This window comes from Trichoplax adhaerens, genomic scaffold (genome assembly GCF_000150275.1).
Source record: "Trichoplax adhaerens TRIADscaffold_5 genomic scaffold, whole genome shotgun sequence".
Lineage (NCBI taxonomy): Eukaryota > Metazoa > Placozoa > Uniplacotomia > Trichoplacea > Trichoplacidae > Trichoplax > Trichoplax adhaerens.
This window is the reverse complement of record NW_002060947.1, coordinates 4,368,173-4,386,469: the sequence shown is the minus strand read 5'-3', so window position 1 is coordinate 4,386,469 and position 18,297 is coordinate 4,368,173. Positions and strand designations below refer to the sequence as shown.

Below are 18,297 nucleotides of genomic sequence, written 5' to 3'. Positions count from 1 at the left end.
ATAAGGAACCAACATAATGCAGTAATACAAAGCAGAACAGATGAAGAAAAGTGTACCACTAACTCCTAGATTGTAATACAGTAACAGAACATGGAATAATATAGAAATCGCCAGTAATGAAATAAGAATTAGTGTCACGACAATAACGCCAAGACCTAAGCGGTAATATATTGATAATAAACCTAATTAATTTGGTGATCTTTGATCAGTACTAAAATCACGACAACATAAATGCAATATGATAAAATAACGGGAATGTTGTATTATACCATTAATCTCTTTACAGGTCTCAGGCAGCGGTTATATACAACATTTTACGATCATTAGCCTTTACCATACCATTATTAAACATTAAAATTCCGCATCGCCATCACCACTATTAGAATTAGATATTAAATTACCATCCCAGTCGTCAATCATTTTTTCACCTTCACCGTTCGGAAGTCTACGATCGTCCTTTTTTATAGCACTAGGTAAATGTTTGTAAGAGAGTTTAAGATCCTTAAAAGCATGGAGTAGAAACACACCAACAATGATAGTTAAGAAACCACAAACAGAACCGACTGCATCTTTAGCCCCTAAACTTGCCCATTCCTTAAACAAAATAGCTGATGCAACGATAGTACAAGTAGTAAATAGAACATAGTACACAGGAGTAACTACAGCGGTATTGAAGATGTCCAATGCTTTGTTTAAGTAATTCATTTGGATCACAATACAAAATACCACTGATAGCGCAAGAAGCCAAAACACCCAATTTCCTAATTGGCTTTGACCACCAATGGTCTGTTTGATTCCAATGCCGACGCCCTTGCATGCCATCACCGTTAGAGATCCAACAACAGAACAAGTTGTAATATAAATTATCATATTTTTTCGTCCGTATCGAGGAGCCAGTATGAAGACCAAGATTCCAAACATTAGCACAACAATGCAGACGTATACGATAAATCCTGTCGACAAAATATAGTACTATTTAATGGACATGAAATTTGAATCAAAGCATAATTAACATACCTGGACTCGCCAGCATTTTCGTTAAAACCTCAAATGAATCGACTTCAGCTTCAGCAGGAGCGTGAATAACAATCATAGTCGATCCAAGAATAGCAACAAAGCAGCCAATTTTACCACAAATATTTAGATTTTCGTTTAACAGATATGATGCTAAAATAGCCCTAAAAAATTGTATACAGTAAAAAATTAGATCAATGCAAAACGTATGATATATGCCCGTTTTAATGATACTTACGCAAATAGTACGCTCAAAGCGCCAAGAGGAGTTACTAAGCTTGCTGGAGCAAAGGCATAAGCGATAAAGTTCGCTAATTCTCCAGTGCCCACTGTAAGATAATATAGAAGATATATATATTTTTTGTATCCTTACGTTTATGATATACATTAGCTAAAGTACATACTTGTAATGAAACCAGCCCACCATACCCAATCTTTCAAATAGCCATAACCACCGCTCCCTAAAAATACCATATTATAGAATATTTATTATCTCCCTAAATAAACAAATACTAACATCAACGTGAATAAATGAGCCTACCTGCTCTGCTCGAAGAATCACCGCCTCTTGATACTCTTAATAAACCTTTCTTCTTTATTATAAAACTACTTCCAATTAGAATACTAGATGATATTGCTAACAGCACACCAATAACAAGATTGTTCGAATTCTTTACATCGTTAGGTCCTTATGAAAGAGGAAAATAACTCCATGTGAATAATTGGTTAGCTATCTAATTGGATGCTATTACAATGATATTGCTGTATAGTGTTTACAACAATACCAAAAGCTTGTACAAAATTCGATATAACACCATAGCAGTTTATAGCTTAATTCAATCATACCGATTATGTGTACTTCTATAGTATACTATACACAAGTCATTTATCAGAGCATTACAGATGGTAATTGCCTGCCAATTCAACCGAAATTAAGGCCTCGAACTTCAATAGAACTATCATTTTTTCTTACGCTATTGATGATTGAATTGATCTTGTTGTTAATTGTAAATTTGCATCGAATATACCCTGATGCAGATTAAAGCAACTTTCAGTTTCAACATCAAACTAATATTACTGCCAAAGTTTTGTCCATTCCAAGAATGTCAAGGGGAAACCAAAAATACCTCAAAGTGATAATAATGCATACTAATACTGTATTTATGCTTGTACAGTATACTGTAGGTAGTTACTTGATTGCGGGATGTTTACTGTACGCTTACGTATACTCAGAGTACATCGTCTATGGAACACGCTAAAAAGTTATACTAATCTGCAGCAACGATGACTCGCTTGCTATAGATAAGACGGATATAATACACCACTAAAAATCCATTTACCCTGTTACTCTATGGTGTAAAATAAGAGAGAACGTTGATAATAAAATTGCTAGCAGATCTCCAGAGTGATAGTTGGGACTAGAAGGGCCACTTATAAGTATATACTGTAGCATTATTACGATTTATCTAGCTTAATATTTAGTTCCATTTTCAACAAGTTTATTCAACCGAGAATAATTTCAAAAATTAGATACTCAAGATATCGAAGCCCACGTATCACAATTTAAGCGTACCTAACCAATCAGGAAGTGTCGAGTGTAAAACTGGTCTAATCTGCATAGAAGTTATACGAGTACAAATACAATTTCTCAGTCTGCATGATTTTACATATTTGGTCTTCCATAACTACTCCCGGGACACTTCTAGCGTACATCTTTGAAATATACATATGCGTATAGAAGATGCGTTTACTACACAGTTTGCAAAGTCCTAACCACATGTTACTGAGCAAGGCGACGCCTTTCTAGATCGTTATTGAGCTAAATGGATCATCAAGATAAAAAAAGATAGGTGTCGTATTTTATTTGTACATCATTACGCTAAAGGTAATTTCAGTATAGCACTGTATCGATAGATATAAAGCAATTATAAGAGACCGAATACACTCGACTGTGAAGGCTAGTACATACGCTAATCATTTCATTTAAAAGGGTGTATCAGTAGGTGGTACACGATCACCTACACACTGTGTAGGAGATTTTCTATCCAAGTCTGGCAGGGCTGTAATTATGCAATCGCTGGTTTGTACCTACAATCATCAGTTCATCCTTGTTATCATTGTAAATCACTTTCTGTGTCAGCCACTGTTCAGAACATGTCAAATCTAAGCTCCTGAATTTCTGGTGGATACATTTTTCAATACGCAGGCTAGGTAGCCACTAGGATATATCAATATTCTACGCACATCGATGCAGCCAGAATGATATCATCGGCGTATTGAACTACTGTAGCTGCAAGTTATGTAATTATACGGAAGGAAGAAGCCTTTATGCGTCTCATTTCTGACCAGCTTGATCGTGTAATTATGCAAAGATGCGCGCAACCCAATTCAACCTTGTTATCTTGGTCAAAATAAGAGCCGCACTTATAGTAAGGGTGAATTCAATGTGCGTCTATTATAACACTGTTTGATACAACAAACTGTCAAGTAGTTTGGACTTGTTTAACTTCTATATACAATTATTGATGCACATGGAAAGATGAACTCTGCTTGGTAGACAGTTCTGTATTACTATTTACTGTACTTAAGGGTGGAAAAGCATGCGCGCAGAAATACTTCAAAAGCAGTTTCAAGTTTGGACTTGCTTGACTATGGATTTTAATGCCATTTGATGGGCAAATAAGTGTAGTTAATCCAGTTGTCGATTAGAGCGATTGTATATATCCTAAACTTCACTATCCAATGGATGCATTGCGTAATTGCTAAACTTCACCATCCAATGGATCCATTGCGTAATTGGATCAGTATAAGCGTTAACGCTTGATCTGATGAAGTCGACACATTTCGACCGTAAGCTTGGACAGTTGGTTTACTGTCTATTGTAGAGTACACGGGTACTGTACTGGACTGTATGTTAGTAAAAGACGAACATTGATCATGTCCAGGAAAGTCTTACCTTTGGTGTAATCCATTGTAGAAGCAAAAGTGCTATCCAAAACGTCCATCCTCACCCTATCAACGAACGTAGTAGACTGACAAGGTAACAGCTGCAAATGGGTCGATTTGTTGAAAGTTATTACTGTCCAATATTGAAAGGATGTTGGAAGATGCAGTTGATTTGGGAATCAAAAATCAAATTTCACCCTGGTGACCCTAAGTATAGAATAGAGTCAATAATAATAATGATTCCTTTCGGTAAATTTGTTCTCTAAATGAACTGAGTCTACAGTGAGTAGCAGTGTACAGTTCGGTATTGTACGTCGCGCACTGTACTGTACACTGTAGCAGCAATGATGATTTTCTCTTCAGATAGTGTACAGTGTACAGTACGCTGTACATTGTACTGTAGAAAACGAGGAAAACTACAGTACAGTGTACAGTACAGTATGTATTTTGTCACTTTGAAAAGCATCAACCAGTGACCTTAAAATGGATCTTGGAAGATGCAGTTGACTTGGGAATCAAAATCAAATTTCACCCTGGTGACCCTAAGTATAGAATAGAGTCAATAATAATGATTCCTTTCGGTAAATTTGTTCTCTAAATGAACTGAGTCTACAGTGAGTAGCAGTGTACAGTACAGTACTGTACGCCGTGCACTGTACACTGTAGCAGCAATGTTGATTTTCTCTTTAGATAGTGTACAGTGTACAGTATGCTGTACATTGTACTGTAGAAAACGGGGAAAACTACAGTACAGTACGGTAGGCTACAGTACGGAACACCGTGTACAGTACAGTGTGTATCAAAGTACTGTACAGTACAGTATGTATTTTGTCACTTTGAAAAGCATCAACCAGTGACCTTAAAAAGGATCTTGGAAGATGCAGTTGACTTGGGAATCAAAATCAAATTTCACCCTGGTGACCCTAAGTATAGAATAGAGTCAATAATAATGATTCCTTTCGGTAAATTTGTTCTCTAAATGAACTGAGTCTACAGTGAGTAGCAGTGTATAGTTCGGTACTGTATCGTACAGTACAGTATACAGTACTGTAAAACCCGAGGAAAAACTAGTACAGTGTACAGTCCAGTACAGTACGGTAGGCTACAGTACGGAACACCGTGTACTGTACGGGTGTTTATCAAAGTATTTTGTCACTTTGAAAAGCGTCGACCAGTGATCTTAATAAGCAAATACTGATTAAGAGTTAAGAGTCGTTACATTCCATAGCATTTGAGTTACATTTTAATGTAGTGTAGAAGCTTATTACTACAGGTACAGTACTCTACTGTACACCCTTTACAAACCCAATTGTCACCCCCTGAGTTTGTACATGAATAAGATGCATAGGGCTGCGATGGATTGGTACGGTGCGGTTCGGCTCGGTTTAACTATGACTCATCCTCTGTAGTGGTGGTAAGACAGATCACCTGGGTGTTATGTAATGGATATTTTTAGACATGAACAGTACTGTACCCCACGGAGGTCATGTGTACAGTACAGTACGTACAGTACTGTACTGTACACATGGCCACTGACCAAAGCGGTATCAAAATCGGACATAAAAATATCCTGTACAGTGTACAGTGTACAGTATACAGTACTGTACAGGAAGAATATTCGTAGTTGTTCGCGTCCAATCTAAATTCTTGACGATCATTTTGACAGAAAAATGCTGTAGTAGAACACTTCTTCTATCGTTGGAAAGTATCAATCTTATGCACAAGATACTTTTGGATTACCATATTTATATCGAAGCGATTGAAAAGTTGCAAAGTTTCCCTGCAACTTACACTACTATGGATTGACGGTACTGTACACTGGAACGTCAGCGTAACCACAGTAGTCCACTGGATACGGATCGATCTTTATCTAGCGCAGTCTTGTACAGTGGAAATGAGCTTAAGACAACAAGATCATATTGCACCATTGTTGCGCCTAAGCCAATGGTCGTGTCCAAGTTGATATTCAATACTACTATACTGTTCAGTATATTATGCATTACAGTGCTATAGCACTAATAATTAATAATAGCAGGGACTTCCAACACCAGTCTTAGTCTGCATGATTCTGCATGAATATGAATTGAAGGGTTAATCTAGTCAAGAAAGACCTGAAAATGAAAGTAGAAGTAGCCGTTTATGGCTCAGCAGTTGAAATTATTGTTACGGGCTATACAACTGGACTAAAGGCAAATGTAATACTGTATTAACCAGCTGGTAGATCATTCTGTTAAAGATATTTTGTAAAATGACGGATTTTTGAATAAACGCGGTAACAGCGTAAGTACCATCATTCGTTCTCTACCGATATTCAAAGACCCCTTGAGCATTTACAACTGAAGAAGAATTATTCGACCATTCATATCTTTAACCAGCCGGTAGACCATTCTGTTAAAGATAGCGCACATACTTTCTGTACGGTAGTAGTACTATCATTTGTTCTCTACCGATATTCAAAGACCCCTTGAGCATTTACAACTGAAGAAGAATTATTCGACCATTCATATCTTTAACCAGCCGGTAGACCATTCTGTTAAAGATAGCGCACATACTTTCTGTACGGTAGTAGTACTATCATTTGTTCTCTACCGATATTCAAAGACCCCTTGAGCATTTACAACTGAAGAAGAATTATTCGACCATTCATATCTTTAACCAGCCGGCAGACCATTCTGTTAAAGATAGCCCACGTACTTTCTGTACGGTAGTAGTACTATCATTTGTTCTCTACCGATATTCAAAGACTCCTTGAGCATTTACAACTGAAGAAGAATTATTTAACTATTCATATCTTTGAATCAGGTAGTGCTGTAACCGCATACTCAACTACCAGTTGAAAATCTGAAAAATGGTAACGTAAATAGAGTAATAGTGTACATCCATATTGTATTCAGTAACTATCTTTCATGTTTGTGTTAACGCATGTGATCAAAATACAGTGTACTGGAGTAATCCCAACTACAGCACTATCATAGCTTACAATACCTAGAGGTCGGGTACGTAGTCATTTCTAGTATGCCTTGACAATTTGGAATCAAACCGTCAATGTGATGCAAAAACTGCGCTGTTTTAGCTCACCATAAAATATGCTAGCAACCCATATGTGTCTCTCTAAATTATGAGTAGGTTTAACAAAGATTTTCACTGTTTATATGCCCCATCATATAATAATATGAACCCATGAAATAATACGCGTAATGCAGAATAATTATGCTACTAAACCTGTGCTTTGTTCTTGGCATACCAAGTTCTCCCTTCTTAAAAAATTGACTAACTTGATACAGATTCTTTTATGTGGCATACGAACCTCCACAGCCTAGGATCTTAAACTGTACTATCAAACGCAATAACTGGACCTAAAATTGTTTAGGCGATCGCATTTAATATCACTTTAATGCATAAAGCATGATTTGATATTATTCTTTGAAAGACGCCACGGGATGCCACTAGGCTCATCAGGCTTTACAGACCTCTGTCGTCAATGAAAGTTTACATCAGTAATAGTAAGAATCCAACCCCTACTTTATTAAATATCTCCAAAACTATGTAAAAATGATATAGAGTATAATAATTTCCCTTTTATTGGCCATGAGAACTGCTTTGTAAAAAGATAACTTTTAAAGCAAGCTAGATCAAAATAATTGATCTATCTTTGACCGAAACTGCTGCTGCATGATCAATATTGATTTTGTTAGTGTACCATATTATGATCTTGTGATATTGTAACTATGGATACTATTGCAACGGATCCCAATATTATTGAATTAATGAACGAAACGAAAAAAGTCCCAATCTACTCCAGTCCAGCAAATGAACAATAAACAGTAACCACGAAGGAGAATATTCCAATTAGATTATTATCATGTACTGTAAATACAACGATAGCAAAACAGATACGCTACTATTTAGATGCTACGACTTAACTACCGTATAAACTCAGTAGCGTATCCTACCAAATACACTGCCCATTCTAACAGAAATAATTTGCCTAGCGAGCTATCCATAATATCGATATGTAGATTTTAAAAATTAGCGTAAGAGTACTTGTAAGTACTATAGCTACGCAATTTACGTTGACATTCAAGTCAATCGCATCGTAGCTCGAGTTGTGGTAAGCAACAGAATGATATTCTTAAACTAGATAGTAATCGTTGACGATAACATGACATATCATATGATAGCTATTAGCGAACGATTAAGTTAGAGAACATCTGTGAAGAATAATAATAGCAATACAGTGATACAGTAAAATCATACCAGTTAATACTAATAATGCCTCGATAAAGTGTGATATTGTCTTACGATTTGTTATTGTTATCCCTATTACTATTGATAATATTTCCTATTTTTGTACCAATCTTTGGCTGCATATACTGTAGTCACTGACTTTATTTAAAATAGGGTACTGTAGTTAAGAAAAAGGTCGCCTTAAATATTTATGAACTATAAAAAATTATTTTCTCTAATTATACAGTATTATATTGCCATACAGTCTTCTTAGATCAATGATAATAAACAATCAATAAAACCAAGGTAAAGATCGCAACAAACGTTTTCTAATGACTATTCAATAAGTTCGTGATAGAATATTGTCTTAATGCCATCGATAATAATTGAAAATAATTAATACGTCTAAAAGTGAAGAAAATGGTAGCAAGTAAGATATCTGTTTGATTAGGTCAAAAAATTTTTAAGACGTTTAAGTTACTATTAATATCGTCTATTACATTTTTCTTTATATTTTCCTAATTTTTTTAGTATTCATTTCCCCTGGTTATTCTACGACTGGTTAAAATTATGAATAATTGTCATTTATCTATTAATCGTAATAGAAAAATTATAGTGCCGTATTTTTAAAAATATAATCGAAATAGCCAATGTCAATCCATTATACTTTATAGAACCCTTTCATTCTTTCCTCCTTTCGCATATTTACATATTTGCCTATGTGAATATACAATATTTCCTATAAGTATACTCTAAAAGAGACAAAGCCACCACAGTTACATCGTACAATACACATATATTCCACCCCAGTTGCATTCAACCTAAATACAGACACAATAAGAAAAATAATAATAGCAGTGTTCTTTTACATAAGAATCAATATTATAAAGTATATAAACGGACTAAATTCAAGATCAGGATATTATCAAAAACTTGATAAGCAATATTACAGACAGAAAAATTGATCATTTATAGGCTTAAAACAGTGGTAATTCAATTTATTTTCAGATCATTTTCAGCAATTTAAATTTTGAATACTAATGATTTGGAAATTATTAAATTAACACTGAAAAGTTTCAACCTACACTCAATTAAGTTCTTTGCTTTAATTCTTCGTTCGCGCTTAGATTGAAATAATTGAACTATTGACCTGGAGACTGAATTTTTATAAGAGGCAAATTTTTCTGTCATAGTCTAATGGCTGAGCTTCTATCAAGCTATTATTAGGTAAATATTTCTAGATAATTCTAGCTTTTAAACTGTCTAATATAAGCAATTATACAGCATAATATTTTACATAGTTACGATTATTATCTGCTATTATCCAATTAAAATGTAAGCTATGACTATCGGATCACTTTTGCACACTTAAATTTAATCGTATTTCAGTCCTTCCTGATAAATGAAGTAAAGCTATAATTTACTTCGACCACATAAAATAGAATTTGCTATCTTCTACCATTTGCTAGGTCTTGCATAGAATTGCACATGAAGTTATCTTAAATCAACTTAAGGCATTATACTTAGAATATTACAAATCTTTACTAAAACGAACTTCGACTATGACTGCACTTTGGAATTACCCGTTAATATAATCATTCGGTCGTACGTGTTCAACAAATTTATTCTGACTATCTTCCGTTGATATAGTATAAACCGTATTTATTTAGCACCGGCGACCAGATACTGATAATAATTATAATTGTATCAATAGATTACAAAGAATGAAGTCGTTTGTATGATAAATACCCAAAGTACCAACAAAATCGTAATTCTGAAATTCTGATTATTTCAATTTGACCTTTCTTTAATTAATGCATCATCATTTTAGACGATCCTGATATTAATGATAGAAGAAACTACAGTTTATATTAATGTATCTATAAAATTTACGATATTGATGAAATAAGAAACTATCGAAAAGTATTCAGATTTTACACGCGTGTACGTATATCGATTTTGCTTCTGTTCATCCAGGATAATATCTAATTTTTAAGAAGTGTTGTTTATAGTATTTTGAAATCAACTTCCTTAAGTATTCGAAATTTCTTAAACATATCTTTATAATATCTAGTCCGTGAAACAAATTTAACTCGTAAGTGATTTTATCGAATATTTATTATTCCTCAATTTTTATCAGCTCTTAAAACACCTCTCCATAACCTCTGATCTTCTATAGCAATGGTTGCTTCACCGTCAATTTTAATTTTATACTAGTACGTAGTACAGTATAACCTCTTTGTCTATAAGATATAGCTATTTCCCATTGACAAAGTCTTCCATATAATTTCGCTCCAGTTATTACATTTAACAGCAACTACGAATCCTGGAGAATGAAAGATAATGTACATCACCCGTATTTTTGTATATGGTCTACAGCCTTTGAAGTACTTTTCTTATTTTAATTTTAAGTTCAATTTTGAAAACTACACAAGCAGAATAATAGGCTAATGAAAATGCGGAAATGTAATTCATAGTCTCCAAGAATAATTACAACTCAATTCTTAAAGCCTAAAAACCCATGGAATATTGCAATATTGCTAACTCGTGGTTAGGTGTTATCTTTTTGCATTTCGCTTTCAACATTGCTCTGGAATATTTAACGTTAGCATTATAGACAGCAAATAAAGGGATTGAATGAGCATCTTGTCCGTAACATTGATAATTTGCCACTTTACTATAGTAACTAAGAAATGAAACTATTTTATTATATGCTCATAAATAGCTATAGGAGTCATTTTATCGTAAATACAAGCAATCTCTTACAGGATACATTTTTGAGTGAACTATTACTAACAGAGTCGTTAATAATCACCCATTCGCAACAATTTTAAAACAAATATCTGACTTTATTGTAATCTACGAGCCTTCGGGCAGTGGTGCTCTATCAGTGCTACTTATATCAGATTTAAATATCATGTACTCTTACATTACAATTATAGTTGATTTCTTTAACAGAAAGTTTACAATAACTGTTCATCTGATTTCTTTCCTAAGCGCTGGCGCGATATCATATAAATCATTCACCAAATCATTCAATGCTAACGCATTAAGAGATTTTATATCGCTGTACTATTTTCTAACTCGTGTTAGCCTGCCTGCAGTTAAACGTATTCTTACAACCCATTTTACTTTGAATGATATTTCCAATTTTACTATAATATAAATACATTCCATTTATTATTTTAATAATTGATTCATTATAATTATAGATAAAAATTAAATGAAATATCACTTTCAATGTTATTCAAGAGATTCATATTAGACTATTTGGTAACCTTCGTAGCACCGTGGTAGATACAATCATTATAAGTAATGTCAGTTATGGCATTTTTAAAGAATCTTTTGTCACTGAATATTGAATTGATTCTTAATATGTACTCACATCTCGAATGAATGTAAAATTGTATCAAAGGTTAATAGATGATAATATCTAACCTTTATTTTCTAAATTAGTACTTTTCTTTCAACATATAGTAAATGTCGTTCGTACTCTTTCTTCATCAGTTAGTATAATGGTTTTAATCCATTTCGTAAACATCGATTTCTTCGTATATTTCTCATCACACAAAAATATTACAATGCTTTTCCATAACATCTTTCTTGTCAATGCATGTCAAGAGAATCTTACAACTGTTGTATTCATGTGAACATTCTATCGGTAACGTGATTGATGTAAAATACTCTTATTAATAAGTTGATAGTCTAACAGCGATCAAATTTAATCAGAAATTTAGAATGTTTAAAAGTGATATTCAGATATGAAATCTTATAGTTTATAATGCTACTGTCTACAGCGCATATGTTTTCTCTGAAACTACAGCAGAGCTTACAGATTTACTATTGTCGAGAAAAGAACTACGACAAGAGCATACCCGTAGTTATATTTCTGTAATGATTTGAATGGAGTATTGCACGAGGCATGATTGTTATTAACACATCTATCCGTTCTCTGAGCATCGCTTGGCTAATTTTAAAAATCAAATTTATGAAAAATTTTGATAATAAATTCTTCGCAATAGCTAATCCGCTCTTGTTTGATAAAACATAAGAAATCCTTAATTCATAAGTTAACGCACGTATGCATTAATTATTTGTTTTCGCAATTTAACTTAATAGATAAAACGACGGAAAGGTTCAAGAAGTAGTAGCAATACACCCAAGTTAAGCAGTAAATGCTACTTTGATACACATATTTAGCAACATTATTTCACATTATCGCATTAAATGTAGAGCCTGCTGTTGAATATTTTCAAGTAGCCGGTTGCTATACGTATAATGCTTCAATTGAGCTAGTCATACCTGGCACTTAATGAAAAATATTTCTTTTAACTTTACAAAAGATTCCCGTTCTATAACTGTAATATTTTTCCTGAAACGTCACGGCATTTTAGTACTGCCAAAAAGAGCTGACATAGCCATTTGAAAATAGAAATTTTATAGCCTATGATACAGCAGCCTATTTAGAACTTTAATCGAATACGGCATATTCTGTCTTAAAACATTAAATTGAGTTATCTTAATCAAACATAACCAAGAACCTAGAGTAGTTAGAATTCTATACGCTAATTAAATAAATAAAGATCATCACGTCAATATCACTCAGTATTAATTGTAAATTATATATTTTTGGATAGTTGCAGGATCGACAACATTGGAATGAGCGAGGTAAAAAGATCGTCAGCTAAAGTAGCATCATCAAATAGCGATATCATTATCTTTGCTATCAAGAATTTAGATTCCCTGTATTAATACAATTGAATTTCGAAAGATAATCTTCCGATAGCAGAAAGTAAAATAACAGAATAATTAAAATAAATGGAAAGAACTACTTATAACCCGAATGATGACATTAACAGTACTGGGAATCAAAATTTATCTTATCCTGATACCAACTTGGCTACTCATATTGTCTTTTCTATCTTGCTATCTATCATTCTAATTATTGCTTTCTTGGGTAATCTTTTTATGCTTGCTACGCTCCGAAAATGTCATTCGTTAAGCATCGTATCTAAATTACACGTTAGCAATTTAGCTAGCGCTAACTTAATAAAGGCTGGCACTATTATGCCTTTAAATCTCTACACTATTTTGCAACCTAATCATTCATTTGGTCATGCAGGGTGCGAAATAATTGGTGCCATTAACATGGTCTTAACTATTGCTGCTAACATGAGTCTAGCGGCTGTAGCTTTCGACCGTTATTACGCTTCTCTTCGTGCCATGAAGTATGCAAGCATATTTACTAAACGCAATGGTTGCTATTCAGTAATTACGATTTGGATGCTTGCTTTTTTGGTTGCCAGCTTGCCCCTGATTCGATTAACAAACGATTCTAGTAATGGTAATAACTGTTTTTATGAGTGGTCCAGTAATCAATCCATCAGTCTAGTTATACTGCTTGTTATTAATTCAGCAGCTTACTTAATACCCTTGATCATCTTAATAATATGTTATCTTAAGATAAAAGCTAACGTTATTACAGCCAGGCAACAATTGCGAAAAATGATGAAGCAGAAAGGTAGTTATTCCACTTCGGATCACCTTGAATTAAGATCCTCACATAGCGATCAACCATATTATGTATGTGATGATAATGTAATACCATCTCATCAAATTTCGAAATCATCCAAGTCCCCCCAAAATCATGACAGTCCTAATTTTTGGTCTATATTTTCGTCCGTAACCGCTCCATTTCATCGTCGTCGCCTCCGTCGAGGAAGTACCCGTTTGAAAGTAGACACTAGTGCTTCAGATGAAGTTGTAGATCAAATTAAGAAATCATCAAATAATCAAATGGTACTACCAGAAAGCAATGTATTCCCTGACGACAATAATATCGAAAGGAGTAAAACCGATACTCAAACTGAGCCTGAATATCATCACGATAATACTTCAATTGCTAAAGGTCGAGATGATAATAAAACGCCGGTTTCGGTAGCATCTACCACTATTGCGTTAACAGACTTGAAAGATATGGCTCCAGTTTCACGTGCACGATGCGTTACAGGTACTTCCATGATATCGACAGCTATAGATAATTTCGAAGGCAAAAACCATCGAAATAATGGCCAACTTTGTACCGAAAATGAATCTCCTTCTTCAAATAGAAATAAGGCACCAACGCCCCGATATCGTTACAGAGCAAGAGCATTTCGGCGATCAAGAATTCTGTTGGATAGATTAGCATCAATTCGCTCCAAAAAGCATATCTTAGTTAATGTTAAAGTTTTAAGAGGCAACATTATCTCTATGATAATTTGTTGGACGCCTTTTACTATTATTCTTACTGTCTCGGTTATACTCAATTCTATGGCGATAATACCAGCTTGGATAAAAACTATTACTCTCCTATTTACTTATACCAATGCTGCATTGAATCCAATCATTCATACACCGAGAGTCAAACATGCCAAATTAAGTAAATTAGCTAATCAATTTCAAACAAAATAATGTATTGTAGAAGGCAATAATTTCGCTATTACTAATATAAATAATTATTAATCTGTTTTAATTTTTAATTTCTTCCTATTTGTACTATTGATAACGTTACACATCTGAAAATTGCACTTGTTTGCTACTTGTATTTCAAAGCTGACTAATATTTAATCGCTTTATATGAATATTTTATTAAGATCACATTGATCAACTACTCTGAAGAATGATGTCAGTAGTCGGCGACACTTATTCAATACTTTTATATGGAGATTTTTAAAAAAGGCTATTAGTCGTTACTGATACAGTATCTGCTAGGAGCCTAGGACATAGCGAACTTAGGTAAATTAGAAGTGCATTCAAGTTAAGATGCCATATTAGCCATCGCAGACGTTATCCCTGATGATCATTGCTCTTTAATTTAGATTTGACTATATTTCAGGGTGAAAGTCATGTAGGATTCTATTTATTGATTGAATTTAGTTAACGTATTTAGAATAGAATTGAAGCTAAGGTTTCTCATATTCTTAGGTCAAGATAAGATTGGTGGTATTACAGAATGTCATCGTTAAAAGCTTTTTATTTTAGCCGACACTAATAATTAATCAATAGTCATTGTTATTTCGCTTGTTAACTTAAAACTAATATACTGTAGCTGTTAAAGAAAGCTTGTTATTGAGTACGCTCTGTATTGAATGCTTATACCAGTATTTCATGGTAATGATGCTGATGAGCTGCTAGTTGGTTATAGATGCGCTTCCCTTATACCACTATTTTATATCGAATTTCATAAAGGAAATAAAATCATGTGGTTGATATATCATATCAATTGTGTCAGTTTTTAATATAATGTAGTTTTTATTTTGAAAGTACTTTAATTTTTCTTAAATGTAGTAATTATATAATATAATTAATAGTACAATTATTGTGACATCGATTTTTTTGTGATATTTACATTAATCATTTTATCCCTCCGAAGAGTCGTAATTGTAGTGAAAATACAATTTTCTTAATATATATATTACTAAGTCATTCTTACTAAGTTTTTACCAAATAATACTAATAACTTAAAGAATATGAAATATACAGTAATACTAGCAGATTATCTAGACTTTCTTCTAGTAGCCCATGGATAAGTGTACCACCTATTATTGTACATGATAGTAAGTACGTAACGATAGACAGATGTTTAAGGCAAGGACCGCGTGTAAGGGAACACATTTTCAATTCTTTTTCTCTGTAAAGGCTACGAGCCATAAACGTATGTTCGTAAATAAAAATTCATACATTGCGTCAGAAACGGGATTCTCACTAAGAAAAATAACATGCGTAGCGCAAAATTGCAGCCCCATAGTAAATTCAATTGTCGTTTGAAAATCCCATTTTACTTTAGGGGATACGATTTGGACCAAATAGAGATCTTGATGATTTAATTAGTTTAATCTTGCCTAAGTTTTTAAACGTTTCCTCTACGATTACCGTCATCTGAGCTCCCGTGTCTATTCTTATTTTTATTACTTTGTTATGCAGATTAATACCCGTAACCCAAATTGTATATAGTATCCAAAAATGCCTCTTCTAAGTCCTGCCTATTACATATTAACTAATATTATTACAGTACGCCATTCTCTCTCTTCACTCTATTACTCTTATTTTATTATACTTTGATGATACTTTATGTGTAAGACTCTGAAAATTCGCTCATATGTAACCATCTTTATAGCAAACTCTCTTTAACTTATCTGGCTCTCATTACTTCCTCGAACTCTAATCTATTACACTGCCGATACTATTTTCGACATTCCTTTCGTTCGATATTGTACTGCATAATGCCTTTTTATTGTACACGCGCGGCGTATAGCCTCACTAGTTGGAAATTTCTTTCTACTATGTGACTATTTCCCACAGTAGCTGTGATATTTCTACTCCCTTTTCGATTCTATTTGGTTCAAGTCATGTCTCCTTACAAGTGAAAAGGGAATTTTAAACAACAATTGAATGTACTAGGGGTAATAATTTTGCGCTACTCATGTTACTCTTCTCCCCGAGAATGAGATACGATATTTTACTTGCAATGCTCATCAACACGATTTAGAGGTTGAAGTAAATAATTATTGACTCCCATTATTATATTCTTAGGTAAGTCAAGGCTAAGGCTTGCACCTTTGGAACTAAACTTCATTATCATTACTTTATCAAAAGAAACTCTATAGCATCTGATATCTGCATGACTGCATCTAATCACCTTCTTAATACTAAGGAGTTCGCTCTGCCAATCAATAAGTCACAGAACATTCTAGTATATCCTCTTATCTTCATTATTGTGAAATAAAAAGCTCCTTTTATTTGAACAGTTATGCACTGCTAATACTAATAACATACTCACATTAATAAATGCTAGCGGATGAATTATTAATTTTCAATTCAAATTTTCTATTTTCGAAGGAATGATGTAAAGGTTAGAACTTTATTCAAGGCCCACGTCAAATATAGAATTATCTGGTTTCAATGGCAATAGTAAAGCGTTCTTATGCTAGTCCTACTTTTCTCGCTTATCGTCATCGACATCAAGTATAATTACAGAGACCATCCTAAGCTATTGCAGATAAATTCATTAACGAGTATTTCAGTATATTCAGGAAATTATAACCAATCCGAAAGGACAAGAAGTAACAAAACGAGTACAGTAATTTTCAGAATATCGGAATTGGTATCGCTTTACTGTAAGAATGAAGTTCATAGTGACTTATTAAAATTAGGAAAGATGTAAGTTCTTTTGTCACTCTATGAGATGTAAAGAAAATTGAATAAATTAGAAAATAAAAGGTACTGTCATATTTATTGGATAGATACGTGAAGATTTAATAGTTCGCAAATAAATTAGATAATAACGTATAACCTTGTTTGCAGTTTAAACTAACAAGATTTTTATAAATTTACTAATAATTCCAAGATCACATACCAGGGCCCTGTTTTATTCTCTAAACTAATTTATAGTTACAACTACTTTTAAAAACCGTGCTTGAATACTGTAAAATACAATAATTACCACTATGCAGTATTCATTGTAGCTCATTATCAACATTATTATGATGATTACCGTATACTACTAGAGTCTGTATCTCGCTATCGAGCCGATGGACTATTACCAGTTTTGTACAATGAAATTTAGTTTAATTTTTTCCCTTCTATGCAACGGATAAATTCATCCCATGATATTGCTTAGCTGTCATTCGCTCGAAAATGATTAAGATTTGAATAAAGATATATATTTCTCTTGTAGAATGTAATTGAATCAGGCCTTACTCAATAGAACAGTTAGCAACAATTTAGATATATAATGAAAATCCAATTCGATAAAGCAACCGCAGAAAGAATCTTGATTTCCGATCCAATATTTCAAGAATCAGATTCAAAACTTAAAAATTTACATGTAGTTAAGCGTTATGCTTGATATAGCAAGGTTAAAAAATTCTATAGACAATGACTAGAGCTTAGTTAATGGAATTTTACTAGTCAGATTCAAGCTGACAATATAAAAGTTATTTCAGCAGCATACGGCCATTATTAAAATGTATACTAATGCTTTATTAAAGTATGTACAGTATGTATACGAGAATAGGACTGTATAGTTAGTATAGAAACATACGCCAAAACATTATAAATGGTAAAAAA

At 33.4% G+C, this 18,297-nt stretch overlaps 2 protein-coding genes across 2 annotated transcripts; one reads left to right on the top strand and one right to left on the bottom strand.

Moving 5' to 3' along the window:
• Positions 1–351: 351 nt before the first annotated feature.
• Positions 352–4,019, bottom strand: TRIADDRAFT_56570 (uncharacterized protein; the record flags this gene model as incomplete). Its single annotated transcript, XM_002112456.1, has 6 exons — positions 352–953; positions 1,018–1,178; positions 1,253–1,343; positions 1,419–1,475; positions 1,556–1,702; positions 3,971–4,019. The coding sequence occupies 6 exons, from the start codon at positions 4,017–4,019 to the stop codon at positions 352–354; spliced, it is 1,107 nt and encodes a 368-aa protein (XP_002112492.1).
• An 8,986-nt stretch (positions 4,020–13,005) lies between these two features.
• On the top strand, positions 13,006–14,640 carry TRIADDRAFT_56569 (uncharacterized protein; the record flags this gene model as incomplete). Its single annotated transcript, XM_002112899.1, has 1 exon — positions 13,006–14,640. The coding sequence occupies one exon, from the start codon at positions 13,006–13,008 to the stop codon at positions 14,638–14,640; it is 1,635 nt and encodes a 544-aa protein (XP_002112935.1).
• Between the last annotated feature and the right edge of the window lie 3,657 nt (positions 14,641–18,297).